The following is a 24227-nucleotide window of genomic DNA, read 5'->3' on the forward strand; positions in this document are numbered from 1 at the left end:
CCAAAGATTTGCGAATCGTCCAACCTTCCTCATAATAGCTTATTAAGTCTTACTCAACAAGTAATTCACGTTTCCGAATCAACAAGTTTCGCATGCCAGCCATGCTCAATCACTTAGGCCAGCCACTACAGCTGAATGACTGCATGCAAAATTGTGAGTCAATTGATTGATCCGTCTCTTGCTTTTTTCTTCTTTTTTGGGTATGTAACTACAACAAATATAATTGATTTTAGTAGTCTTTGCCGTATGAGAGGGAGTATAAACTGAAAGGAAGAAGAACGCCGGGAAAGGTCGAGAGAGTGAATGTGGGGAGGCCGGGGAGGACGAGGGAAGAGTCTAGTCATGTTATACAGAACATCCGTCATAGCAACTGTGTTCATAGCGCTTTCCTTTCATTATCTTTTTGACCTTTTTTCCCTAACGGCAACCTTCCCTACACTTTTCTTGGACAGAATCTTACATATGTTATCCTCTTATAACGATTATCCACTCACCAGGGCCACCGCGCACCTAGTCATGAATTAATCGGCCGCCGGGAGCCCGGGAGAAGCTATATTACATAAGCCAAATGGCCGTGACTTTTGGAGTAAGGCGTGGAGACCTTTCATCCAGGCGCGTGTAACCGGGTGTAAGAATTCTCCATGCCTAACTCAGGGCATGGTGGTGGATTGAGGTGGTGACGTTTGAGGGCAGCCACCGCATCGCACATATCGACAATCGCGCTCACTATCGATACATATACAACGTAGCAAGAAGCAATGGACCCCTCACTCCCCCTTGTAGTTGATAACGGTACAGGTGTAAGTGTTCTGGTTCATCAAGCCTGGGCCTAGGAGCTGGCGTAAATGAGCTTGCCCTGGGGTTGAGCATTGGTGGTCGGTCAGAATGGGATAAGCGTCCGGCCGGGAATGATGAGCCGTTGTGCGTGGAATGGTAAGATGATGCTGACAGATATCTAGTTCGTCAAATGTGGCTGGGCTGGAAGTAACTTCCCCGACTATGGCAAGTCCGAGCACCGAAGAGAGAGATATGGCCTGACTGACGTTTCTTTCTCCAGTCTTCCCATCTATCGTTGGCCGCCCCATCCTTCGAGCCGAGGAGCGTCTCGGTACTTCTCAACTGAAAGATATCATGATTGGTGACGAGGCTGCAGAGAATCGGTCTTACCTCCAAGTCACTCACCCTATGGAGCACGGTGTCGTTAAGAACTGGGAAGACATGCGACATCTTTGGGATTACACGTTCAATGAGAAGATGCATATGGACCCTCGAGGCAAGAAGATCTTGTTGACGGAGCCTCCAATGAACCCCAAGGCGAACAGGCAAAAGATGTGTGAGGTAATGTTTGAGGAGTATGGGTTTGGAGGTGTTTACGTTGCCATCCAGGCCGTCTTGACTTTGTATGCTCAGGGTGAGTAAGAATGTTACATGCTTTGATGTCTTCCTCGCTAAAGTGGTAAAATAGGTTTACAAACAGGTGTTGTTGTTGACTCTGGTGACGGTGTGACCCATATTGTGCCCGTGTACGACGGTTTCGCCCTACCACATTTGACGCGCCGTCTCGACGTGGCAGGTCGGGATGTGACTCGATATCTGATCAAGCTTTTGCTTATGCGAGGATACGCATTTGAGCGTACAGCAGACTTTGAGACTGTTAGAGGTATCAAGGAGGCTTTATGCTTTACGAGTTATGATCTGGAAATGGACAAGAAGTTGGCCGAGGAAACGACTGTCATGGTAGAGAACTATACCGTGAGTGAATCATTGAGTTCGAGGGAGTGTCCTAAGCTGATTCGATGATAGCTCCCTGACGGAAGAGTAATCAAAGTTGGTTCAGAGAGGTATGAAGCTCCGGAATGTATGTTCCAGCCTCATCTTGTGGATGTCGAGCAACCTGGCGTGGCTGGTAAGTCGCCGTTTATCATTTCCTTTATATTTTGCTAACGTGTCGCAGAGCTCCTCTTTAACACCATCCAACAAGCGGCTGTCGACACACGTACAGAACTTTACAAGCACATTGTACTTTCTGGTGGCTCATCCATGTACCCGGGTTTCCCCTCGCGTCTCGAAAAAGAGATGAAGCAATTGTACTTGACACGGGTGTTGGGTAATGACACTTCTCGTCTAAAGGTGTGTCCTTGGGTTTTACTTGTAGAATGGTGTCTAAAGATGTATCGCAGCACTTTAAGATCCGAATTGAAGATCCTCCTCGACGAAAACACATGGTGTTCCTGGGTGGTGCAGTGCTTGCCGATATTATGAAGGACAAGGACGCGTTCTGGGTAACCAAAGAGGAGTGGGAAGAGCAAGGAATCCGGGCATTGGACAAGCTCGGCCGTGGGGATTGATGAAAGAAAGACATTCTATATGGGTTGTACTACGGAATGAATTTGAATGGATGAAAAAGGGGCTGAGTGTGTATTGCTGCCAAGGTAAAATGGCAGCATCCTAAAGATGCGGAGAGCGGTCATAGCGTCCATGACCATGAAGAAGGTAATCATACGCATAATAACATTAATGACATGTCGGGGTGGACAATTAAACACGTGGACTATACCATCATAATAAGGCCACGTCCGCGCGTTGCTTTCGTTGTCCCGGATTCCACGTGGCTTCTACCTTACTCATAGTCGTTGCCATGTGCGATCCACGTGTGTGCGACGCGAGTGAGCGACCGGCTCCGTATCCGTCACTGCTGTGGAGGCATAGGGAGGGAGTGAGCATGAACAGCGTGCGTGGTAATCTGCCAACTGCCAAGTCTCACTAATCACCACCGCTGCTCCCTTTATATATTCCATTCCCCGACCTTCGACTGTTTCATTTCGGCCGCCGAAGAGGGAACAGGGATGATTCCCGCAGATTCATTCCCCGACGATCCCCTCCAGCTTCCTCTCTTCAACTCCAACTCCCCGTACCACCAGCCCCACTCCCAGCTCCAGATGCCCGCCGCAAACAGCTACCTAGGGCGCAGTGCATCCCTCGGGAGGAAGAAGGATCCCTTCGCATACAGGAGCGACGATGTTGAGAGTGGCTTCGGAAACATGGACATCATCGATCCTGGACAGCAACAACCGCAGCAACCAGGCTGGGGAAGTTACGGTTATGCGCAGGCTGGGTACAGAGATTCAGTTGTTTCACCAAGAAGCGGTGGATATCAAAACATGGTTAATCAATCCTCTATGAATCCACTTCCTGTCCCATCCCACAACCTTTCGCGCCCGCCTCCAGCAGTGCCGGAGCACCCCTCGCCTACCACCAAAGCCGCGAACAACGCATACATTCCGGCACGTTCTTCCGATCCCGGTCCTTCTGTCACAGACAGATCCAATTCGTACTCCCACTCTCCGGGAACCTCTGCCATTGATCCATATCACCCAGGCGCAGCCGGTGCATCACAATGGACAGAATATCGCCGACCGTCGATAAAAAGCCGGATGCCATCATCAAGCTCATACGCTTCCAGGGGAAGTGACGGCTTGAGCCCGTTCATATCTCCTGGTACACTTGATACTAATGTAGGAGTGGGCAGTCCCGGTCACTCGCCGTTGCTCAACCCGAATGACATACCGCATGCCGGGTGGTCAAGCCCCAGTATGCCTCACATCCAACCTCCTTCTCCGAGAAATTATGCACCTCAGTCCACTGCAACCAGACCTCAGGCGTCGCCTGTAGGTGGGCGTCCTCCTCCAACGTCGTCGCGACCGTTAAGTATTGCTGCTTCTCAAACCCAGGGCCAAACTCTCTATCCAGCCAGCCAGCCGACAACGCCTCAGTCTAGGTACGATCCGAACATGCCACCTCCTCAGACTATACCATCCCGTTCCGGTGCAGGGTCAGCGGTCGACAGGAGAAGCTCAAGTGCAGTTAGCAAGAGGGAAGAAGAGTTTAGAGATATCAGAGGATTGGCTGACTTGCGGGCTGTGGTCAATGCGCTTCCTAATGGACGTCGAGCGGATCCTGATGCGCCAGGGAAATACTTGAGCGTGAGTCATAATTTGCTCTTGACATGCTGACTTGAGCTAGCCTCTTAAATGCCTTACATCATCTCTTCCCGAAACCTACACCCTCTGCAACCCTTCCTTCCGTTATGTCACGTCTGACAACCCTCGTCGTGTTCTTACGAAACCGAGTAAACCAGTGCATAACGATGGCGCGGATAATGAGGATTGGGATTACATTCTGTATGTGAACGATGTACTTGGTGGGGAAGATGGGAGGGATCGGTACTTGATTCTTGATGTGTTGGGTCAGGGTACGTTTGGGCAGGTTGTCAAATGCCAGAATATGAGGACGCACGATTTGGTGGCGGTTAAAGTTGTCAAAAATAAACCTGCTTATTTGCAGCAGAGTAAGATGGAGGTGGCGATCCTTGAGCTAGTAAGTGTTCTATGTTTACTGAAATCGATTAGGCTAACTATTCAATAGCTGAACACTCAACACGACCCGCAAGATCGACATCACATTCTCCGCATGCACGATTCGTTTACTCACAAGCACCACCTTTGCCTGGTGTTTGAATGTCTCTCGTCGAATCTGTACGAACTTATCAAACAGAACCAATTCAAGGGGTTAAGTACTCAATTGGTCAAGGTGTTTACTCAGCAACTGTTGGATTGTCTGTCAGTGTTGAAGGACGCGAGGTTGATACACTGCGATTTGAAACCGGAAAACATTCTGCTTAAATCGTGCGTCTCTCTTCTCTAATACCATCATAAAGCTGACAAAACCAGGCTACAATCGCCACAAATTAAAGTAATCGACTTTGGCTCAGCATGCCATGAAATGCAAACCGTTTACACATATATTCAATCCCGATTTTATCGTTCGCCCGAAGTCCTGCTGGGTCTACCCTACTCGACCAGTATCGATATGTGGTCTTTGGGATGTATTGTTGTAGAGTTGTTTTTAGGGTTGCCGCTGTTCCCTGGAACGAGCGAGTATAATCAAATCAGTAGAATCGTGGATATGCTTGGGTATGTTTTCAATGCGGTTGAGAAGGAGAAGCGCTGATAATGAGGGATACTGTAGAAACCCACCAAGCCACCTTCTCGAAGTTGGTAAACAAACACACGAATTCTTCAACATCACTCCCGACGCCTATGGTCGGAACACCTACAAGCTCAAACCCATGCAGCAATACTCTATGGAACATAGGACGGACGAGCAGCCGTCTAAACAATATTTCAAGCAGACCAAGTTGAAGGATGTGATCATGGAATATCCTTATGCGAAAAAAAGTGCCAAGCAGAGTGATATCGATAAAGGTGAGTTTTCTCTTTGCTTTGATGAGTTGGACCTTGCCTGATGAGAAGAACAATGTAGAAATGGCAACGAGAAGAAGTTTTGTGGACTTTGCTGAGGGTTTGTTGAATATGGATCCGATCAAGAGGTGGTCTCCTCAGCAAGCATTGAAGCACCCGTTCATTACTGGCGAAAAATGGACTGGTCCATGGCAGGTAAGGCCGTCGCCTTGTTTGCACTTGTAGCTGGTACTGAGTATTGTTTTATTCGTAGCCTGACGCAACTACCACCGCCAAGAAACTCCCAGTGTCATCAGCCGAATCCTCTCCATCCACTTCGACCCCTTCCAAAAAGTACGGCGGCCTTGTCCAAAGTCCTCCCTCTTCGCGATCTCAACGTATCTATTCGGATGCCGCGGCTTATAATCAGCAACTTGCGCAGCATCAGTCATATACTGCTCAAGTGCAAGCACAGCAGAACGCTCAGAGAGCAGGGCCGTTCTCATCTGGTTACGATATAGCGCAGGCGCAGGCCCCAGCACATACACACGCTGCAGGCGGTGGTGGGGGAGGATCAGGATATGGACACCAAAGAGTCGTCAGTCAACAGATGCCTTCAACGGCATCGCATCATCATCATGCGCAACAGAGACAGCCTTCGGGCCAATGGGGTCAGCAGGTGGCTCCTCCATCGTCTGCGGGTTACCAACAGCGTGGTCCATCGGTCAACAATTCTGGTTCGCACGCTTCCCTCCGCCAACCTCCCAGTAATGTCCCCGTCATCTCCAACCCTCCTCCCAACTCGTATTACCCGGCTTCTCGTCATCGTGCAAATACGATCAACCAAATGGATGCTATCCCTCCTGCCCTCGCACGGCTGGTGCATTTCGGTGCTCAAGATCCGAACGGTTCTCGAAACTCGTTAACGCCAGTGTTGAACCGTGATGATGCGATTAGGGAATGGGAGAGGAGGCAGCAGGGTGGGCACAGTAAGCAGTCATCATTGCACAATGCTTCTTACCCACAACTGGAATATCTGCAAGAGCAGGCAGAGCTAGCGGCGATGCAGGGGCAGAATTGGATGATGCCCGGGCCATATCCTCCGCACCATGGGCGTGGACATGTTCACCGATCTTCACTTGGCGAACAATCTCACGGCCATGGGCACAGAACAAATCCTTCAGGGCAATACCAAATGCAGCCTCACATCGGTATCTCCCCATCGAACGATTATCGACCCCGACCCACAAGTGAGTACGACCCTCCATCGTCTACTTCATCCGCCAGAGGATACGGTTTACCCACATACCCTCCTCTTGCGGCGACGACGAGCCACCCCCCTGGCGGGAGTGTTAGCGGCGCAGTCGGGACTGGGCAGGGAGTGTTTGATGCGTTTGATGGACGCGACGGAGGAATGGGAATGTTATATACTCCTCTCCAGCCTAATCAAGCTTACGGGTACCAAGGGCATGCGGGGCAGCATGGGCAGGGGCATGCGACTCGAGCGAGTTATTCGGGACCGTATAGCTCGAGTAATCCGTTTGCAAACCAACCCAACAGCCCAAGGTATTAAGTGGGGTATAAATAAGTGAATGAAGGAGTAGCGTGAGAGATGCGGAGGGGAGGAAAATGTAGAATCAAGCATTTATTGACGGCGTACGAGATAGTTTAAGAAAAAAGGTTCACTTGGCATCGTCTAGTGAATACCTGACGAAACATGTTCCAGATATCTTTTTTTTTTACTTTTCCTTTTCTTTTTTTTTACGTCTGATAGTAGTAACGAAACTGTGGAATCTCACGAAAGAACGCTAGCTAGCCTAGTCGTCGCTACCTCATATATGCATGTGTTGAAGGAAAGCAAACCCCTCATGTTGCATATGTGCCTTGAGTTCACAATCTAATAATCAACATTTGAATAACCCCTGTGACAAAACTTACGAACAAAATATGAACAAATAATGGCTTCTGAAAACATCGGGATGTATACAGGTTGTGAGGATTGTTTTTTTTGCAGTTTGCAATCAATTGCCCCGTGGCTGAGTTGGTTACAGCGGTTGACTGTTAGTTAATAATTAATTATCACTAATAATCAGACGGTCGAGAGTTCGAGTCTCTCCGGGGCAGTTTTCTTTTTGCTCTTTTTGCCTCAACGATAGTCAACATCTTCGCTCGTCGTCTGCTGCTATCTTGTCTTCGCTGTCTTCTCAAACAATAATGACGCCTAAAACGACGACGAACTTGTATAAGATCCAGTCAATCATGGATCTATCATAAACACATTGTATTTGTTGACCCTTACTTATATTCAGTAGTATCCATGGTTATGCTTCTTATTCTGGCACTATCATTGCCTCTTCTAGTACTACTAGTGGCATCAGCCCCGTCACATCTCCAGTCACCCATCCGCTTTCAAACACATCAATCCTTTGAAACATTTTTCTGTAATTTCACCGTTCTTCATTCTCAGCAATGAGTGGGGTCAACTGCGAATTCATTCTTCGAGTTAACTTGCTTATTCGACATTCAAGTATACAAGGAAATGATGATGAGTATGAAGAGAAGATGAAACCTTTTCATTGATAAGATAAATGACAAGCTATCGAAGAATGGAGAATGGAACGCTAATGCGGCTGCCCTCATCAGAAAGTGTGACACATGGGAGAAAAGAGCTCCCTACATAGAGCCAGCGAATGTATGACTCCGCCACTATCATGCTTCACGAGTTCGGAAGAGACCATCTCAAACCATCCGGTATGTATCTTATTTACTCAAGGACGATGGCATCTTATCTATGCAGATGGTCAGTGTCTCGCCCTTATCTTGAATCGTCGCTGATTTGCTACATAATATCTCCATGGCTACGATACAACTGGCCAAGGCCACTCCCACTTTTGCAACCTCTTCATGGACCAGGCATGGCTTGACGTGGAGTATTATTTTGACATGAGGTTCCATTATTCCATTACATGAAGGAGTACGGTAGTTACCTCTCATCCTATCTTGGGGGAACAATGCATGTAACTGGTATGTAGTACATTGCTATCTTTAATGACAGATGCTTTTTACTGTACTCTATTCTTCTCCTGTTACATGATGTCATGAGTTATAAGCTATCAAAGAATGACAGATCCTGTGCCGACAGTCCCCCCTGTCCACTTCCCGTCCCTTGTCCCGGCGTTTGGGAAGGCTTCAGTGTAGCCCCACCCATCAAGCTAAAAACAGGAGCAGACGTAAAAGGAAGAGGTGGTGTGGGGCTCGGCGAAAGCGCATTGAGACCCCCCATTGTCCCCATCTCAGCCACAGTGGTTGTTTTAGAGCTTCCTAAGGAAGGCGTGGAAGGTTCGACACCCCCAAGCAAATCACCGCCTCGTTTAGCCGATCCTCCAGGGGGAGGAGGTATTAAGAATGGGAATCCTTTTGAACCGTTTGCTGATGAAGCTCTGGGAGGGGGTTCCAATTGTGGGGGTACAGGACTGGGAGGGGCGGGCCACCTCTTGCCTTTGGAGGCAGATGCGCCAGAGAGCAGATTGAGCGTATGAGAATGGTCAAATGACATGGAAGGTGGTCGAGAGTGAGATGAGGATGAAGAAGGTTGGCCTAATGGCAGACGAGGCTGAATGGGAGATTGAGATTTAGTGGAAGATGTGGGAGCTAAAGAGGAAACGGGTGATGAAAAATCGCCAAAGTCATAAGAATTATCCTTTGCACTTGACGCCACCCCTCTGTTGCTTGTTGACCCAAAGTCACCGAAGTCGCCAAAGTCGTCATTCAGAGAGATGTGCTCAGTTGAAGGCTTTGGCACAGCTGGACTCTGAGGCTGGAACTTAAGAGGTACGGAAGACATTGCCACGTTCATAGCTGCTGAAGGTGGAGAAGAAAAAGATATCGCCGGTGTAGAATGTATTGAGGGAGTGATCGGAGAGTTATTCGTGGACGCCGATTGCCCCATCTGACCAGAGCTTGCACCAGAAGACATTAATCCTGCGAAATCATCCCAAGCCAGACCACTATCACTTTCACCTCGAACGGCCAAACCAGACCCTGTCGACGTAGGCGATAACATATTGGGCGTCCCACTTCCACTTCCACCTGGACTCCCAAAGTCCAACCCTCCCAACAGGTCCATATCATTCGGCTGAGGTGCAGAAGGTGCCTTCATCCTGGCAATAAACCTTCCGCTTGTTGATCTTCCCGCACCACTTAGCGTTGACGCTGTCGGTTCCTGTGAGACTTTTGGTGGTGGAGCAAGAGGTTTTGGTAGATCCGTAACCTTGGAACTTAACAAGTTCTCTAGACTCGCTATAGGCTCATTTGCGCCGGGCTCCAGCGATAATAGGTCTGCCACCCCTTTGCCTTGAGGCTGCTCAGGCACACCAGGGATATCTGAGAGGAATGAAAAGTCCGAAGCGGACAGCTCAAAGTCCTTCGCGTCAACGTCAGGTGTAGATGTGGAGGTAGAAGGTTGTTGGGAAGGTCGACGGGAAAGACGGCCGAAAAATCGCGAAACGGCTGATGGTGGGGGGGCTGTTGCATGTTTGGCAGGAGGAAGAGGTTGGGCTTCAGTTATGGGGTTCTGATGTATTGATGACGCGGGAGACGTGGAACGGGAAGGAACAGAGACTGAGGCAGCGTGAGAGGCGGGAATGGAAGGTGGTTTTGCATCTGATGATGGACCGGATTGAGTGGTATCACCAGTTGCAGTCCGTGTCATAGGTTTGACCTCTAATATGCCACCTCCAGAAGTGGTAAGTTGCCTTTCAGATGCCGGTCTCCTTCCCCATAATGACCATCTACTCTTGTTCCCTTCTTCCTTGCCCTCAGACCGACCATCACCCTGGTTCTCTGGCTCGCCCAATCTCGATCGACTGGACCACGATGCGTCACCGTTGGAAGTCAGTGACAAGCTTAGTGGATCGACACGTTTAGGACGTCGAACGGAACGGGCGGCTGCGGAAAGTAGAGAAGAGGAAGGGTCGAGATTAGGGCGTTGCAGAGAATAATCGAAACGCTCGTGGGTTACAAGTGAAGAAAGGACGGGTGGATATGTGTTTATCTCGGGAGGAATGGTGGAGAGTGATCTGAAACTTTCAACGCTTTTGACATGTCAGCTATTGTTGTTGTTACGGGTAACCAGAAACCAGACTCACGCATCCTCAAATACCTTATTGATCGTCTGCTCATACTGGAGCTCTTCCGCTCCGGTCATCTTTTCGAGTCCCACCCCTCCAGCCATTACGCTTTCCGCTACTTTGGTCCATAAACCTTTAAGTTCTTCCATCTTCTCTCGTGGCTACCGCAGACATTAAAATTAGCATTAAATTCATAATGTCAATGGAGTATACCCACAGCTCGCTCTTCTTGGATCTTAATCCTTCTCTGAGCTTCTTCCCAATCATCATCTCCCTTCGGCTTCGTCGCTGAGGACGTTCCTAAACCGAGTCCTACAGCAGGAGCCCCCCAGGCGACCTCTTCATCATCCACTTTCGATTCTCTCTCTTCAGGCACCTCCTCTATGGAGTGCACACCAGAGGCAGACCTAGTCAAGGATGTGTCCCAATCATCATTGCCCCACACATCATTATCGCTCTCCTTTATATTACTTCCCCATGGATCGCTGCTGCTTGCTGCCGGGGCTGCAAAGTCTGAGAACCCGCCAAACTCTTCTCCAAATGAAGGTGATTTTGGTAATGTCGGAGTAGGGAGTTCTTCCACAGATGAGCTTCCTAACCCCCCCAATGATTTGCTAAGGGGACTGTAGCTAATTGGCGTTTGCAGACCGCTAGCTTGAGGCGATACTGGCGGACCTATTGATGATTCAGTTGAGATGATGGAAGTTGGCTCGTTGACCGCAAGATTGCCTGCTATTTCTTCTGAAGATGGTGTCGACAGAAGTGCGGCCGGATCATTGCCCCATATAGCTCCATGGTCTCCTTCGGGTCCCACTCTTGAGCTGATAGCTGTCTCTTCTCCGGGCAATGACGGCCTTGGAAGCGTGTATGTTATCGCCGCAGTGGATGCAGATAGCTCGGGTATTTCCGGTAAGGGATTGGAAGCAGCAAGATCTACTGCTGACTTTGAAGAAGCCTTTGGGGAGCCTGGCAGAGGTACCGGTGAAGCTGGTGCTGGGTCACCTCCCCATACAGCCCCAGGATCTGGGTCAGCTTCTACTTTCGATCTGATAGGGCTAGTAGGTAACGTTGGAAGCGATAGTGTTGCAGCTTCAGACTCTGCACCCCAAGCATTTTCCACCACGTCAGACAATCCTAACGCCTTTCCTCCTGTGGGACTCTTTGTCTTGTCCTTGTCTTCGAACGTAGCGGTCCTTGGACCGGCTGGCGTAGGAGGAGCTCCCCATGGGTTGCTCGGGAGTATCGTTGTCTCCGGCTTTGCGGATGGTTTAGCTGGAGTCGACCATGTTGGGGTTGCCCACGGGTCTTCCATGATTGGGTTGTAGAGATGAGTTGAAAAGCAAGAACGAATAACTTTAAGGTTCCGAACACGACATCAGATCGATCGGGAACCGACGTCGACGCGAGCCGTCTGCAACACGCATTTTCTCTTTCCATCGTATGTAACTGCCCTAGCAACAACAAAATGCCCTTTCCATCCCCACATCTAGAGCGAACACGCTCTCACTCATCCTCGCTATCCATTGCCCGGTCTCCAAACGTACTAGCATCCGCTCCCTTCCTTCCGCCGATTTCCCCTATCTCTCCGCACGATCTCGATCAGCCAAACCCAATTGAGAGTCACCATCCATTCGCCCAAAACTGGCGATCAAACATATTAGGACGTTCTGTATCCGCATCAGGTAACGGGAGATTAGAAGCTATACCGAGTGTGGAAGACTTGTCGGCTCCGACAACGGCAGATGCGTTGTTGGATACCGAAGACAAGACTGGAAATTATGCGGAAGATGATTATGACGGAAGCGCATCCACACCTCTCCTTAAGCCCCACGTTCATTCGTCCGATGCAGGCGGGTCTGTATTTGAGAGATTATCAATGGACCTCAATGGCATTGAAAGGTTAGAAGGTCCATCGTTCGAGTATACTGGCCCGTTCCAACCTCCAGATTCGAAAGAGTTATTGGGAATCATCCTCAGTTTTGTAGGTGTCCTCGTTCTGGCTGTAGCTGCCGGGCTGGCAACGATTTTCGACTGGGTGTTATAAAATCGGTTTTGGTACCCATATGTGCCAAATGGAAATTTTAGGTCGGACCTTCCCACAGTGAGTCCATCTACTCAGCCATATCCTGCAGTAGTAATGACCATTTTGTATAGTACCCTAGACGCTCTCCCATTTGAAGCTTATAGTATTACCAAGCTTTCTCAAGGCTTCCCACACTTTGAGGAAGGCAGCCTGTCGCGAAAAGCCAATATACCTCAAGATAATCTAGTACTTCATATCGTCGGGAAGGAAGCAACTGTCCCAATCTCTGCTGGTGACGCGCATTGCCATCCATCCCCTGATCGAAGCCTGACATGGCCTGCCAAGACCATTGGTATGTCGTACAGAATTGCAAACTGGTCTATCCCATGCAAAAATACTGACAGAAACCTAATGCAATCTATGCACAATTATTCGCTACAAGCAATTTTACAATTTCGACAGGCCCTCTTTTTCCACCTCAAGATCTGCGCCCCTCCTTCGCCCATACCCCTCATGCACACTTGAACTACCGTGGTTCGTAGCGTTATGCATTGTAGCGCTCAGTTTATCTTTGACGAATTTCCCTGTACGAGCAATTTTGAGTTGAAACAGGCCCTTGTGCTACGATCAAGTGGCAGATTAGTTTGAAAGATGACACTTTTACGAGTGATTACAGGAGAAATGAACATACTCGTTTATGCAAGGCGTGTGAATGTGCTTTTCTCGGTGACATATCTTCCACGATATCATCCTGAAGATCTGCAAACTCGTGCTCCCCAGTATTTTCGCCCTCTCCGTTCTCACTATCGCTCTCGTTGCCCTCATCACCCAATTCGTGCACGATATAATGTTCATCACGGGCCGATTCCCACGCTTCAAAAACCTTTGCGAATCTTAGATCGTGCTTTGCAAGCTTTCGGTGGATGGCGCTGATTCCAGGGGCGAGCACCCAGCTGACGTCAATGTATCCTATAAGACGATGTTGCCCTGACGAAGAGCGAGAGGACGAAGCGATAGACCGGGAAGATCGCTTGGACGTACTTGTTTTTACACGAGCAAGGGCAAGGGAGTTGGGATGTGAGTTGAGACGCGGGCTCTGGTCTACATCAGTCAAATCGGACGTGTTCAACAATTCCCCTGAATCTTCATCAAGAGGTGTATCCGCCGCTCCATCGAAGTCCAAATCCCAATCACTTGCCTCGCCTTTGACTCCCTCCCAAACAGCAACACGTCTTGAACCTTCACCGTCAGGCACATCATTCAGCCTCACCACACCTACACCCAAGAGTTTCATCTTCCCGAGTACTCGTCGTTTCGATTTACTGGATTGAACAGACATGTGGATAGCGCAAGAATGACGGTACATAATTGCCAAAGCAGGATGGGTTGAAGGCGGGAAAGTGTATTGTTCAGTTGAAGAAGGTGGAGTGGGAAAGCGAGAGGAGGATGGTGAAGCAGCAGGGGCGGCGCTGCTATTTCCGCTTTCCCCGCTGACAAGCCGGACTTTGCGTGTATCGCTGTCTGTTCTTATGACGACCCGTAAATCGTCATGCCTGTCGTCCATGGGAGTGAAAACCAAACTTTTGATCTGTACAGTCCCCACTTCATACCCCGATATTCCTCGCGGAATATACATCTCGAGGGATTTCCAAAGCAGCGAAAGACGAATACGACCCCAGCCAAGGCCAGCGGTGAGAGGGAACCAACGGGTAATTTGGGAGGTATTTTTCAAAATGTCATACAGGTTAATTTCAACTAGGCCAAGGATGGGATCTTGTGTGCAAGATTGATCAGTTCACCACCACGACGCTGATCGACACAAATGACTCACCATGTTCCCTATCCCTCGCATCCCTGACAACAAAAACAACCTTGCCCTTTGTCCAATCCCTCACAAACCTCTCACTTACTGCATTATAATAAGGCATCGGTGTGACCTCTTTCGTCCTTGTCTTATATACCAACTTATCGTTCAAATGCACTTCACAGTAGGCTGATGGCGGATCACTATTTTCGTTAGGATTGCGGTCTGTGACATGGCCGAGTGCTGGAGGACCGCCAGCAGGGCGGCGAGGTTGGGTTGCGTATGTACCTGCGGTGGATTCGACTTCGAGATCTATGTACATGTATTAGCTGGCTGCAAATTGATGGAAGAAGCTTTTACACTTGGGGCTTACCAAGACATTGATGGATATGAAACTAAACTCTGTTAGTTTTCCAAAGCGTCCTCAGAGACCACCAAATAACTTACCTGCAGTATTCCACTCAGCCTCTCCTCACTAGCACCCACCTCTGCTTCCCACACCTCCCTGTCTTTCTTCCCACCTAACCACGCTTTTGCCTCTGTTCTTCTTTTGATTCTCTCCGACTCCCATTCATCTTGTCCCGGCACCATATCCTTCATCCATCTTATCCACCACGGCTCTGCGGCATCCTTTGGCGGCTCACACTTCTCCCTCTCCCTCTGCATCTGGGCGAGACGCTCCTTTGTCTCTTCGGGTGACATTTGCCATACAGGGCAAAACTCTACTGACCACTCCAAGGTACCTGACGTGTTCTTGGCTGCTCGATCAGCGGCGAAATGGTCGACTCGGTGCGTCATGCCTTGACGGCAAGAGTCGATGAGCTCGGCGAGATCGAGTAGGACCACGCCGAGAGTGTCGTCAGCTGAGAAGCGGTCAGAGTCGTTGGCACAGATTCGGAAACTTTCGCCGACTTCAATCGCATCTGCCGCTACCATAACTTCATTCATCCCATCGTCAGCCAAAGTGCAAACTATCAAAAGAAGAAATAACTTTTTAAAACAAAGAAGGCATGCTTACTAAAACATTCCTCTTCCCAAACAGGATTCATCGACCGTCCAATCGTCCGTGTACTGAACACAGGCTTCTTGGCCTTTTCGAACCCTACCTCCAAATAGGGATCACAGCTACCCACAGTATCTGCCTTTGGCAAATCACGAGCCCCGTGGAAAATGATGTGCAGTACACCGATATGTTCGGTCCGATTCGACGACTCGGCACCGAGCAGGAGACGATCGATGTCCATTGTGTATGATTGAGGGTGTAGGAAAGAGGAAAGGACGGATTTGAAAGAAGCTTTGACTTGAGACGACAGTGTTAGATCGGAAAGTATTGCTGTGATTGAAAAAAATATGGCGCTTACCGTAAGGTTTCATAAGTGGCAGATCCATAGCGTTAAAAGCCCCCTTCTTCAAAGGGTTCGCAGAGATATCATATTCCGGCATACTGGGTAATGTGAATGTACCTGTTGTGATGAATGGTGGCGTCGGGGATAACAACAACCTCAAATTGACCACACCCTTAACGTAGAGCACATCAATGTAGACCGGTATCTCTGCCTTGCCCAAACCTTTTACCCCGATCCCAATATAAGCCTGAAAATCAATCAGCCCCTGTACACCTCCGGTTCCCGACTTTTGTACCAGAGAGAGGACTCACAAGGCAATGTAGCCCTCTTCCTTTTCGCGTAGCCTCCGCTCCTCTCTTATATTCAAATCCCACTTGATAATTCACATACTGCCCCGAGTCAGGATCCTCTTCATCAATTTCTTCATCCCATCCTCCATGTATCCTCGGTCCATCAAACTTATCCGCTTTATCCTCCAAACAATCTCCCGATCGAGTTTGGGGTTGATGTTGTTGGGTTGTATTTGTCTCTGGGCTTTGACCGGTTTTGGAATGATCGGTGGAAAGATTGCTAGGTGTGCGATGTGTGATTTTGTGTAAGAGCCGATCCCTTTTCTGGCGCTTTTGGACTTCGTCCTGAACCTGGGGATCACTGCCAGAGTATTCCGGAGTTGATTGGGTAGGAGGGGGTTTACCGTTATTGATCAAGTTGGATGAGCTGGTAGAAGGAGTTTGGCGGCTGTGTCGTGCTCTCTTGAGGGGTTCAGCACCAGGGGATGCGGGGGCTTTTTCTGCGGACGATGAGTGGGTTTTGTCGCCTGTTTTTTGGTCTGATTTTGTGACAGATGAGGACAGGGAGGCGAACCATTCCTTGTCCGACATTGGTCGGAGCGAGGTGAGCACAAGAGGTTGAGAGCCTAGGGCAGGGGATGTAAGGCGGACACTTGTCTTGAGATTCATTATTCGTCAGTTGTGGTATCGATTTAGCAGAAAAAAAGCAACCTACAACGATGGGCGGTACTTCCTCAACGAGAGCATCTTCAAGCAGATCAACAAACGGAGTCAACACGTCCGTCGAGATCAGTGGGAACAGAGCATAGAGTGCATGGTTTCTATGTCTGTCAGCTTCTCCTTTTTTTTTCTTTCACGAAGGCGAGGTACACATAACTCACACCCAGCTAACAGCTTCCACACCATCTCCAGTCTGCATAATCTTCTCCTTCTGCTCCTGAATACTCGCATCATGGGTGGGAGGGGGTAAGGACCCATCCAGCTGGGATAGTAAACGATAGCCCCCAAAGGCTGCCACCATAAGCCATGTTAGGGGTAATCCGCAGTGCGCGAGAAGGACCAAGATGGTGGTGAAAATGGCCCGTTCGGTACCTGACATTGCGGGTAGATCTTTAAGGCCAGAGGAAAGTGCTTTCTTTAATAAAGACAGTGCTAGAGGGATATGTGAACTGTTTCGACTTGACGGAGCCGCTGCGGGCGGCATGCCTTTGTTAGGCGAGAATAACGAAGCGTTCGTTGATGAAGCCTGCCCTTCGTTGATGGGATCGTTATTGAGGAGATCATTGCCAGCAGCTGCTTTTGGCCCTGCATCACGGTTTCCAGCCCCATTGACTGTTAAATCTCCGTTCGACGCGTTGGACAACCTTTGACTCGCTTGCTCGAGAACATTTGAAGCGTTTGGTTCTTCATCAGGGCTAGCGGGGGTGATAGCCACTTGAACACGTGGAACCTCTTCGGATAGTTGTGGAGTACCTTCTGAAGCTGTTGCCACAGATTCGCCTATGAGTATAGGTGGGGGCGGAGATTCCCGGCTGACACTACCTGCTGTTGTCGGTCGAGGAGGCAAGGGAGGCGGTGTGGTCAGTGCAGACGCTGGGGTTATAGTAATGGCTTGTGGGAGTGGTGATGGTTTTCGAGGAGGTAGGCGTGGCGGCTGGGACATTTTTTCGGTGGCAAAGCATCTGGAGGCGTTGGAATTGAAAAGTCAACTGGTCAGCTTCGTTTTATGCAAAGATCGAGATGCGATGACGAGATGACGGAGGCCGGGAAAGGGCGCAGCTGTTAACAACGATCGGATCAGGCACAGGCTTATCTCCATATATCTCTAACCAAAACGGGATTATAACACACGATGCAGATGACGATGGGATGTATGAAATGCAGAGAATAAGTTCCGCATGGCTCAAAACATGCATGCATGCATACATACATGCTCCTTTCTAACGCGTCAATAAAAGCATCGACACAAGTAGTTGCCCACCATATGAAATCAGCGAGCGGCGACTTCCCAGATGACGTAACTTTCAGAGAGAGACAAAAAAGGATGAGGAGAACAACCAAGGGACGGAAAAAGAGATCGGTAGGTGCTCTTCAAGCTGCGCGGCAACAGTAGTGGATAGGGTACTGTCTGACCAACGAGCTGGCGGCACTGCAGAGGCGTGTCGACTTGTGTAGTGGATGGCTGCCTCTGGGGGAATCGGAATATCGGGCCTAATTAAGAGACTAATTATGTTGGCTGGGTAATAGCGCGTGGAAAATATGGCGGTTTTGTCCTTACCGGCCGTCGCAGATCTTTTCTCATCACTTTCCTCGCCTTTAGTTAAAATCCTATATCCGATTATAGACTAATACGCGCAAGAGAAAGGGCAAATGAAGTAGGCAGTTAATCAGATACGGCCATACTATTACATATCAAGCCATCAATCGTGACCACAAGCTGAGTAGATTTGATGAGAACCTAATCGGCCGACAAGAAAAGAAGAAGAAGAGCGCCTGTTCGAGGAACAATAGCTGTGAGACAAATTTCTCCTTTGTCGATTCATCACTCATCACCGCTTATTAGTGACTTCTCCATCTCGACGAGGTCATGTCCAGTAACCTTCGTATACTCACGAATATACTGACAGTCTTCCACTTTCATACTCACCGCACGTCTACGTATGCTAACACGAGTTGGTCCGAGCTCCACCAGATACAGTACACGTTGCCTCGTTGACTGATTCCACAACGGACACAAAGCAACGAACGGGAAGCTATTGACATTATGAACACTCCCGCCTCTTCACGACAAACACACTCTTTTTTCCATCCAGCCATGATAAAACCACAGAGTCGTAAATCATGGTTCAGCTTCGCACGGCAAAACCCCGAAACTATAAAAGCCGAAAAGGCTTCCGCTGTCAGCCCCGCAGAATTACTACCTCCTGCTGCCGCGTCTGATGGTGTTCCCAACAGCAGCAGCAACCGCCTCTCAGTATACAACTCTGATCCGCAAGGATATCTTCGACCCATCCAATTCGAGCCCAATCGCATAGCTACGCTATACGTCTCTCCTTCCGAAGTTAACCTTTACCTTGCGGCCATGTCCCAGCTCGATCAAAGTCCACCACCTTTACCCCTCTGGACTGATCCTGCGCCTGAGCTCCCGCGGCTCAACCCGACAGATCCACTCGACGTTCCTCGCTTGCCTAGCACATACACCATTACGAGACCTACATTCGGATTAGACTTTTGGACTGATAGTCTGTACAATCCAAAACCGCTTCCTGGTGGTGTGTATGATCCACCTTCTTCCACTGGGTTACTTGTGCGCGATGAGTTTAGAAGTTACTCTGTTCCGAAGAGTGCGAACCATGCGATCATCGCGCTCACCCCTCCTGGAGAGATAAGGTTTACGAATTTCCCGCCAAGTGCACTACTGGCTCTTGATAATGTCATCAGAGACCAGTGGCCTCATGGCATCGTGAAGAGAAGCCTAGGAGTGGTAGAGCTGAAGGAGAGGGATGAGAAAGATAAGATCGTTTGGACGGTCAATCTGGAGGGGAAGGTCTGGAAGAGAAAGGGTAACGAGGAGCTTCAGTGAGTGAATCGATTATGGATCAACTCTGATGATTGATATCTCCTATTTAGCACAATCCGCCTTGTGTTGGGCATACTCAAAGTGTTAGGAATACATGGGTGGACTTTGGTCGAGAGCATTCAAGCTGGTGGATCCAAGGTGAGGCATACATTTATCCTTCCATAGCTAAACTTTACTTCTTCACAGAAGGATACCCATGACCTATTGTTTTCCTACTCTCTCAAAACGATTCGCGGCCCACCCGCATTCTTTGCCCTCTCAATCCCGCGCAAGTCTAACCCGTCCCTATTCTCTTCCGCAAAGACTGACTCCCTCGCAGTACCCGACCGTCTCTCCCTCATCAATCCTCCATTCAAATCCACCCCTGCTCTCATTTCCGCCCTCCGCACATCCATCATCTCCGCCTCCCCGCTCAAGTTGAAACAATCATCCAATGGGATCATAGACCCAAATTCCACTGATGCCGAGCTGCTCAAAGCTGCGGAGCAGGGAAAGAAGAAAGGGAAGGTTAATTGGCAAGGGTATGACCCCAGAGGAGTCAAGTTGGAAGGGTGGGTGCACGATGGAGTGTACAGGTTTTGGGTTGATGGGATGAGGAGGTGGGTGGGAGGGGGATTGAGGAGGAAGACCGTAGAAAAGTGCGGTAACTGTTCGATGAATCAAAAACCTTTTTACTGATCAATTATTGTAGTATTCACCCCATGCTAGTCATCAACATCGTCAACAATCTCACAGCCAACCATTTCGAGCTTGCGGGATCAGTGCCTCTTCTCCCATTCACAAAAGGCCGAGACGTTCTAGTCTTCCAATCTCTCCCTTCTTCCGGGCTGACCGCTCAAGACTCTTATGATACCAAACAGTATAAGTACAATGAAGCCGCCCACCCTGGCGGGCCCACAACTGCCGGGACACAAGGTGAAAAAGCAAGGACGAGTACTAGACCTCCGCGCCCACCGGCCGCGACGGCAATGACTCGTCTCCGTCGATTATCAGACCTCACACTTCGTCGCCACTCATCTAACGGGGAATCGCCTAACCGCTGTGTCCGCGCCGCTCCCAGCTCGGGAGCTGGTATCAACACACAGGAGGGAACACCCAAGGCGAAAAACGTGCTTCTCAAGAAGAATTCGACCAGGCGGAAGAACGTGCTGAACATGCCTGCTAGCACTGCTGATAATCATGTGGGAAATGGGCAAAGTAAGAGAGCATCGGCACCGAGTTTTGTGCCTTCTCGAGGACACGTGCAAGGTTCAGATGATGCGGCAGGTTTTGCACAAGGTGACGCGCATTTAAGGGTGATGAACTCCACGAGCCAAGATAGGAATAACTGGTCATTTGTCGAACATCCTACCGTGCTCAATCAAGAAGGCCGTGCTCCACCTATTGGAATCAGTCGCATTTTTCCCACAGAAAGCTTGTGGAACGCGCCTCTTGCACTCTGTCATAATACCAACCGAGATCCCATTCAGTTTGGTACTACACAGCTTTTTGTTCCCCGTGGGACAGGCCATGCACCCGACCCCAACTTATCTCAAGATAGCGGTGATTCCATGTATATTGACCCGCCAGTCGCGGGGGAGAAAGATCGTTGTCCAAGTTTGGATAATGTCCGCATCCCCCAGGCGAACGTCTACTCTTCCACTACCACAGGGATAGGCGGTTTCCACGATTTTGTTTCCTCTGATATCACGCAACCCTTTCGTCTTGGACACCCTATGGGTACACCTTCCCCTTCTATCCAGTCTCGCCCCAAAATAAGCCACACCATAGTGCCCGCTCCTCAATTTACTTCTTTACCTGTGAACAACCCTAACGGCGCTGCTACCATGAAAGATCGCGGCTCCCCTAAACGTAACAGGCCGGCGGTGGTCGTCCCTGATATGACAGGTATTGGGAGGGTAGATAGTATGCATGGAAGTGTGGGGTGGAATGGGAGTGCGTTGTCGAGGGGCAGTGGAGATCATCAACCTCATCATTCGTCGTTGAATAACGAACAGAGTGGACCTGGGAGAGAGTCGCAACAGGGTTCGGTAGTGATGTTGGTGAATGCGCAGGGTTATGGTGGGAGTTTGCAATTCCCAGGCAGTCCAACGAGCCCTACAACTCAGGCTGAAAAGGTAGGAAGTGCAAGGACAAAGGTGAATGTAGGACCGAGACATTGGGAAACGTAGGAATGCGTGAAAAGGTTAAATAGATAGATTGGCGCTACTCGAAGGATCGAATCATTGCGAGGTTTCGGTGTCCAGATTCCGAATACTATTTTGTGTGCTACAATCTTTGTTTATAGTTATGCATTATGCTGTGAATATGAACCGTACAAGATATGACACACATGCCCTCGAGAAGCCAGAAATGCCGATACAGAATGTGATTATTACAAGTCCTCTTTCTACCATTTGACCGCCTCGTGGGTAACCCCTCCTGATGACAAAACATCGCTCTCCACCTTTCTAAACCTCGTCCTCATAAAATCCCATCGCTTAGACGCATCGTCCCCACAGACTTCATGGATGATTTCCTCGGCAAGCTGGTCAGATTGAAGATTACGATCTACGCCGTTATTGACTTGGCCATTGGTTGTGCCATTTGTCTTGACTTGAGGCGCAAAGCCATTGACGTTTGAAGCAGTAAGTGGGGGTGACGCCGGAGGGGTAGGTAGACCTGTCCAATAGATATCTTCTACCTTGGCAACCCATTCTTTCGTTGACCACCGCATCCCTTCTTCCATCCCTGCAACCGTCCCAGTACCTACATTATTACTTCCCCCGTTGACAGCGACGGCTACACCATCGTCAGGAAGAGGTCGCTGGTACCCTTCTTCATCTACTTCCATCGCTTCCGGAGCCGAGGGTGTAGGCACAGTTGGCTTCATCTGACCACCTCCGTTCACGCATCCTCCAGGACAAGCCATAACCTCTACGAAATCGAGCTTCTTATCCTCTCCGCTAACTAGACTGAGAGATGCAATGCTCTCTACATCTGTCCCTTCGGCAGAAGTTGTAGCAGAAGTTGCTGCTGGTGCTGCCGTCTTGGCTTTTCGCCGACGGGCTGCGACGGCAGCACTTAACTTGCCGGCACCTGCACCTCGACCGGAACGACCGATACCCGTCTCCTTTGCCACTTTTCGGACCAGGTTTTGAAGATTACGGAATCCATAAACCTTGGCACCCTTGAAAACGATTTGGCCAGTGATAGTATCCTGAATAAGGTATTCAATATTGTCTGTTGAACCTCGGATTTCACGAGTAATGATTCGAGTAGGATTGGGATGAGAGCGTTGAACATCGTGAATGATGGTCTGGAGATAGGAGCCGGAGCTTGAACCTTCGTGAGTTAGGAGTTCAGGGAATGGCGAGTCTTCAGTAGCCGAGTAAGACGGGGTAGACTCGTTGGCGATGGGAACGTGGGGGTCGAATCCAAGTTCTTGAAGGAGAAGGTCAAGTTCGCCAGTGGTGAGAACGCAGTCGACGTCGCGCGTAGAATAGAGGGAAGAATAAAAGTCGGATCGTGAGGCTTCGAGCTTCTTGTCATAACAAGGCATAGCTGTAACATGATAAATCTCATCGGGTCTGTCCGAATCGTCAGCGGGCGGCTCCATCTAAACGATAAGAGATGAACTCACTTGTGCTGCAATTTGTGACCATACCAAGACTTTGCTAAAGCTCCAATAATGCCTTGGCTACTCCTTGCCGCGCTCAACAAGGGCAACATATCACCCTGTGCCTTCTCTGCGTAACAAACCCATCCGGGACAAGCACTCGCCAACATTGGCATCTCCGCAGCCTTACCCTTTTCCTTCTTGTCCTTTCGCTCATGGAACTCCACCACAGATTCTCTCAGGCTCATATGCCGGGCAAAAGTGGTGTCCCATACTCTCCAAGATCCCTTCTCCGGCTGGGAGAGGAATGCACGGATACGCCGTAAAAGCACCAAGAGAGGAATGGGAGGTCGAGAGGATGCTGTTGCATAAGCAGCCGATAAAGAAGCGAGGGTCTGAGGCGATATGGAAAGGATAGGTAAACGGGGCTTGTGGCAGGGGGATTCAGGATCTACCACTGTGGGGTTTGTTTTGATAAACTCGAGAATCTCGTTCTGAGACTGCATAGTGATCAAGAGCGATTCAGTGGAAGTGATACACCCGCTACATACTGACATCAGCAAGACATAAGACTTCGGAGGAGAAGGAATCATACCTGCAAGCCAAACAGTCGTTCAAATTAATTTCTGCCTTCTCGAGCGCCTTCTTGGAATTTCCAATGTCATCGTCGTGACCAACCGATGGATATGTGGATACCTCGTAGTAATTGTTGTTGGAGTCGATATGAATCTCGGTCTGTAGATCATGGCGTCAGATAGAGTACATGTTGAATTTTTCCGGGTAACTTACGGGACCTTCATCCTCCGCTGGCTTCTTGTTATTACGAACAGGAATGATACATGCTTGAGATGGCGTTAAAAAGTCATCCAAGTCGGTGATAGTCTGTTGGGGGGTCAGCGAAAGTCAATGACCAGCAGCTTCCGAAAAACTTACAAGAGCACCTGAGAAAGCCATTGTAGCGTAGAAATCGTTACCGGGGACGGCTCACTGAGGTATCGAAAGTAAGAGATGGAGCTGTAAAATCAAGAACGAATGGGTATGTAGAAAAGCAGCATGGCTACTTGTACAGTAATCTTTGTAATTCTACTCGTTCCGACTTGTCGCCACCCGAATCCCCCGAAAGTGATGACAAAGACGGTAATCCCCGACCAATAAAATTAATAATTAAATGTTCGCAGTGATCAAAATGAAATTATCATAACTGGTCTCGATCCGAC

The 24227-nt window shown here is 49.3% G+C and overlaps 7 protein-coding genes and 1 non-coding gene across 9 annotated transcripts; 5 read left to right on the top strand and 3 right to left on the bottom strand.

The window, feature by feature from the left end:
- Positions 1-709: 709 nt before the first annotated feature.
- On the top strand, positions 710-2400 carry CNI03340 (actin binding protein, putative). 2 transcript variants are annotated; one of them, XM_572871.2, is made up of 7 exons: positions 710-800; positions 960-1006; positions 1058-1411; positions 1466-1752; positions 1804-1906; positions 1955-2130; positions 2181-2400. In XM_572871.2, exons 2-7 carry the CDS (start codon positions 1000-1002, stop codon positions 2346-2348), a joined length of 1095 nt encoding a protein of 364 aa, XP_572871.1. In that variant the 5' UTR covers positions 710-800; positions 960-999; the 3' UTR covers positions 2349-2400. The 2 variants fall into 2 exon arrangements, with proteins under 2 accessions (XP_572871.1, XP_572870.1); XM_572870.2 differs by having other exon boundaries at positions 960-1002.
- Positions 2401-2775: 375 nt separating this feature from the next.
- CNI03350 (yeast yak1, putative) lies at positions 2776-7097 on the top strand. The gene is made up of 7 exons (XM_572873.2): positions 2776-3983; positions 4024-4377; positions 4426-4685; positions 4731-4973; positions 5029-5264; positions 5323-5456; positions 5515-7097. The coding sequence occupies exons 1-7, from the start codon at positions 2847-2849 to the stop codon at positions 6811-6813; spliced, it is 3663 nt and encodes a 1220-aa protein (XP_572873.2). The 5' UTR covers positions 2776-2846; the 3' UTR covers positions 6814-7097.
- A 169-nt stretch (positions 7098-7266) lies between these two features.
- Positions 7267-7364, top strand: CNI03360. Its single transcript has one exon. It is a non-coding gene; the product is annotated as a tRNA-Asn (tRNA).
- Positions 7365-7841: 477 nt separating this feature from the next.
- CNI03370 (hypothetical protein) lies at positions 7842-11726 on the bottom strand. The gene is made up of 3 exons (XM_572945.2): positions 10587-11726; positions 10388-10530; positions 7842-10333 (listed from the first exon to the last, which is right to left on the bottom strand). The coding sequence occupies exons 1-3, from the start codon at positions 11679-11681 to the stop codon at positions 8344-8346; spliced, it is 3228 nt and encodes a 1075-aa protein (XP_572945.1). The 5' UTR covers positions 11682-11726; the 3' UTR covers positions 7842-8343.
- Positions 11727-11818: 92 nt separating this feature from the next.
- On the top strand, positions 11819-13296 carry CNI03380 (expressed protein). The gene is made up of 3 exons (XM_572876.2): positions 11819-12470; positions 12524-12744; positions 12835-13296. The coding sequence occupies exon 1, from the start codon at positions 11835-11837 to the stop codon at positions 12411-12413; it is 579 nt and encodes a 192-aa protein (XP_572876.1). The 5' UTR covers positions 11819-11834; the 3' UTR covers positions 12414-12470; positions 12524-12744; positions 12835-13296.
- On the bottom strand, positions 12699-17559 carry CNI03390 (conserved hypothetical protein). Its single transcript, XM_024657862.1, has 10 exons — positions 16714-17559; positions 16548-16653; positions 15854-16489; positions 15558-15789; positions 15215-15496; positions 14644-15134; positions 14570-14591; positions 14224-14508; positions 13084-14165; positions 12699-13013 (listed from the first exon to the last, which is right to left on the bottom strand). The coding sequence occupies exons 1-10, from the start codon at positions 17493-17495 to the stop codon at positions 12840-12842; spliced, it is 4092 nt and encodes a 1363-aa protein (XP_024513452.1). The 5' UTR covers positions 17496-17559; the 3' UTR covers positions 12699-12839.
- Positions 17560-17953: 394 nt separating this feature from the next.
- Positions 17954-21718, top strand: CNI03400 (hypothetical protein). Its single transcript, XM_024657863.1, has 6 exons — positions 17954-18345; positions 18396-19411; positions 19463-19550; positions 19599-19680; positions 19732-20050; positions 20104-21718. Exons 2-6 carry the CDS (start codon positions 18597-18599, stop codon positions 21581-21583), a joined length of 2784 nt encoding a protein of 927 aa, XP_024513579.1. The 5' UTR covers positions 17954-18345; positions 18396-18596; the 3' UTR covers positions 21584-21718.
- CNI03410 (iron hydrogenase, putative) lies at positions 21689-24062 on the bottom strand. The gene is made up of 5 exons (XM_572892.2): positions 23944-24062; positions 23800-23892; positions 23606-23745; positions 23035-23553; positions 21689-22981 (listed from the first exon to the last, which is right to left on the bottom strand). The coding sequence occupies exons 1-5, from the start codon at positions 23962-23964 to the stop codon at positions 21802-21804; spliced, it is 1953 nt and encodes a 650-aa protein (XP_572892.1). The 5' UTR covers positions 23965-24062; the 3' UTR covers positions 21689-21801.
- Between the last annotated feature and the right edge of the window lie 165 nt (positions 24063-24227).

This window comes from Cryptococcus neoformans, assembly GCF_000091045.1.
Source record: "Cryptococcus neoformans var. neoformans JEC21 chromosome 9 sequence".
Taxonomy (NCBI): Eukaryota; Fungi; Basidiomycota; class Tremellomycetes; order Tremellales; family Cryptococcaceae; genus Cryptococcus; species Cryptococcus deneoformans.

Excerpts from the sequence above, each read along its gene's own strand:
- CNI03340 (XM_572870.2), top strand. The coding sequence starts at position 759 with ATGGACCCCTCACTCCCCCTTGTAGTTGATAACGGTACAGGT. Across the intron at positions 1,003-1,057 it reads AAGTAACTTCCCCGACTATG|TCTTCCCATCTATCGTTGGC; the intron begins GCAAGTCCGAGC and ends TTCTTTCTCCAG. Across the intron at positions 1,907-1,954 it reads CGAGCAACCTGGCGTGGCTG|AGCTCCTCTTTAACACCATC; the intron begins GTAAGTCGCCGT and ends AACGTGTCGCAG.
- CNI03350 (XM_572873.2), top strand. The coding sequence starts at position 2,847 with ATGATTCCCGCAGATTCATTCCCCGACGATCCCCTCCAGCTTCCTCTC. Across the intron at positions 4,686-4,730 it reads GAAAACATTCTGCTTAAATC|GCTACAATCGCCACAAATTA; the intron begins GTGCGTCTCTCT and ends TGACAAAACCAG. Across the intron at positions 4,974-5,028 it reads AGAATCGTGGATATGCTTGG|AAACCCACCAAGCCACCTTC; the intron begins GTATGTTTTCAA and ends GGGATACTGTAG.
- CNI03370 (XM_572945.2), bottom strand. The coding sequence starts at position 11,681 with ATGGAAGACCCGTGGGCAACCCCAACATGGTCGACTCCAGCTAAACCA. Across the intron at positions 10,531-10,586 it reads AGATCCAAGAAGAGCGAGCT|CCACGAGAGAAGATGGAAGA; the intron begins GTGGGTATACTC and ends TGTCTGCGGTAG. Across the intron at positions 10,334-10,387 it reads AATAAGGTATTTGAGGATGC|CGTTGAAAGTTTCAGATCAC; the intron begins GTGAGTCTGGTT and ends ACATGTCAAAAG.
- CNI03380 (XM_572876.2), top strand. The coding sequence starts at position 11,835 with ATGCCCTTTCCATCCCCACATCTAGAGCGAACACGCTCTCACTCATCC.
- CNI03390 (XM_024657862.1), bottom strand. The coding sequence starts at position 17,495 with ATGTCCCAGCCGCCACGCCTACCTCCTCGAAAACCATCACCACTCCCA. Across the intron at positions 15,790-15,853 it reads GAAGAGGGCTACATTGCCTT|GCTTATATTGGGATCGGGGT; the intron begins GTGAGTCCTCTC and ends ATTGATTTTCAG. Across the intron at positions 14,592-14,643 it reads GGCTGAGTGGAATACTGCAG|TTTCATATCCATCAATGTCT; the intron begins GTAAGTTATTTG and ends AACAGAGTTTAG.
- CNI03400 (XM_024657863.1), top strand. The coding sequence starts at position 18,597 with ATGAACACTCCCGCCTCTTCACGACAAACACACTCTTTTTTCCATCCA. Across the intron at positions 19,412-19,462 it reads AAGGGTAACGAGGAGCTTCA|CACAATCCGCCTTGTGTTGG; the intron begins GTGAGTGAATCG and ends TCTCCTATTTAG. Across the intron at positions 19,551-19,598 it reads TTCAAGCTGGTGGATCCAAG|AAGGATACCCATGACCTATT; the intron begins GTGAGGCATACA and ends ACTTCTTCACAG.
- CNI03410 (XM_572892.2), bottom strand. The coding sequence starts at position 23,964 with ATGGCTTTCTCAGGTGCTCTT. Across the intron at positions 23,554-23,605 it reads AACGACTGTTTGGCTTGCAG|CGGGTGTATCACTTCCACTG; the intron begins GTATGATTCCTT and ends GTCAGTATGTAG. Across the intron at positions 22,982-23,034 it reads GGTCACAAATTGCAGCACAA|ACCCGATGAGATTTATCATG; the intron begins GTGAGTTCATCT and ends CGATTCGGACAG.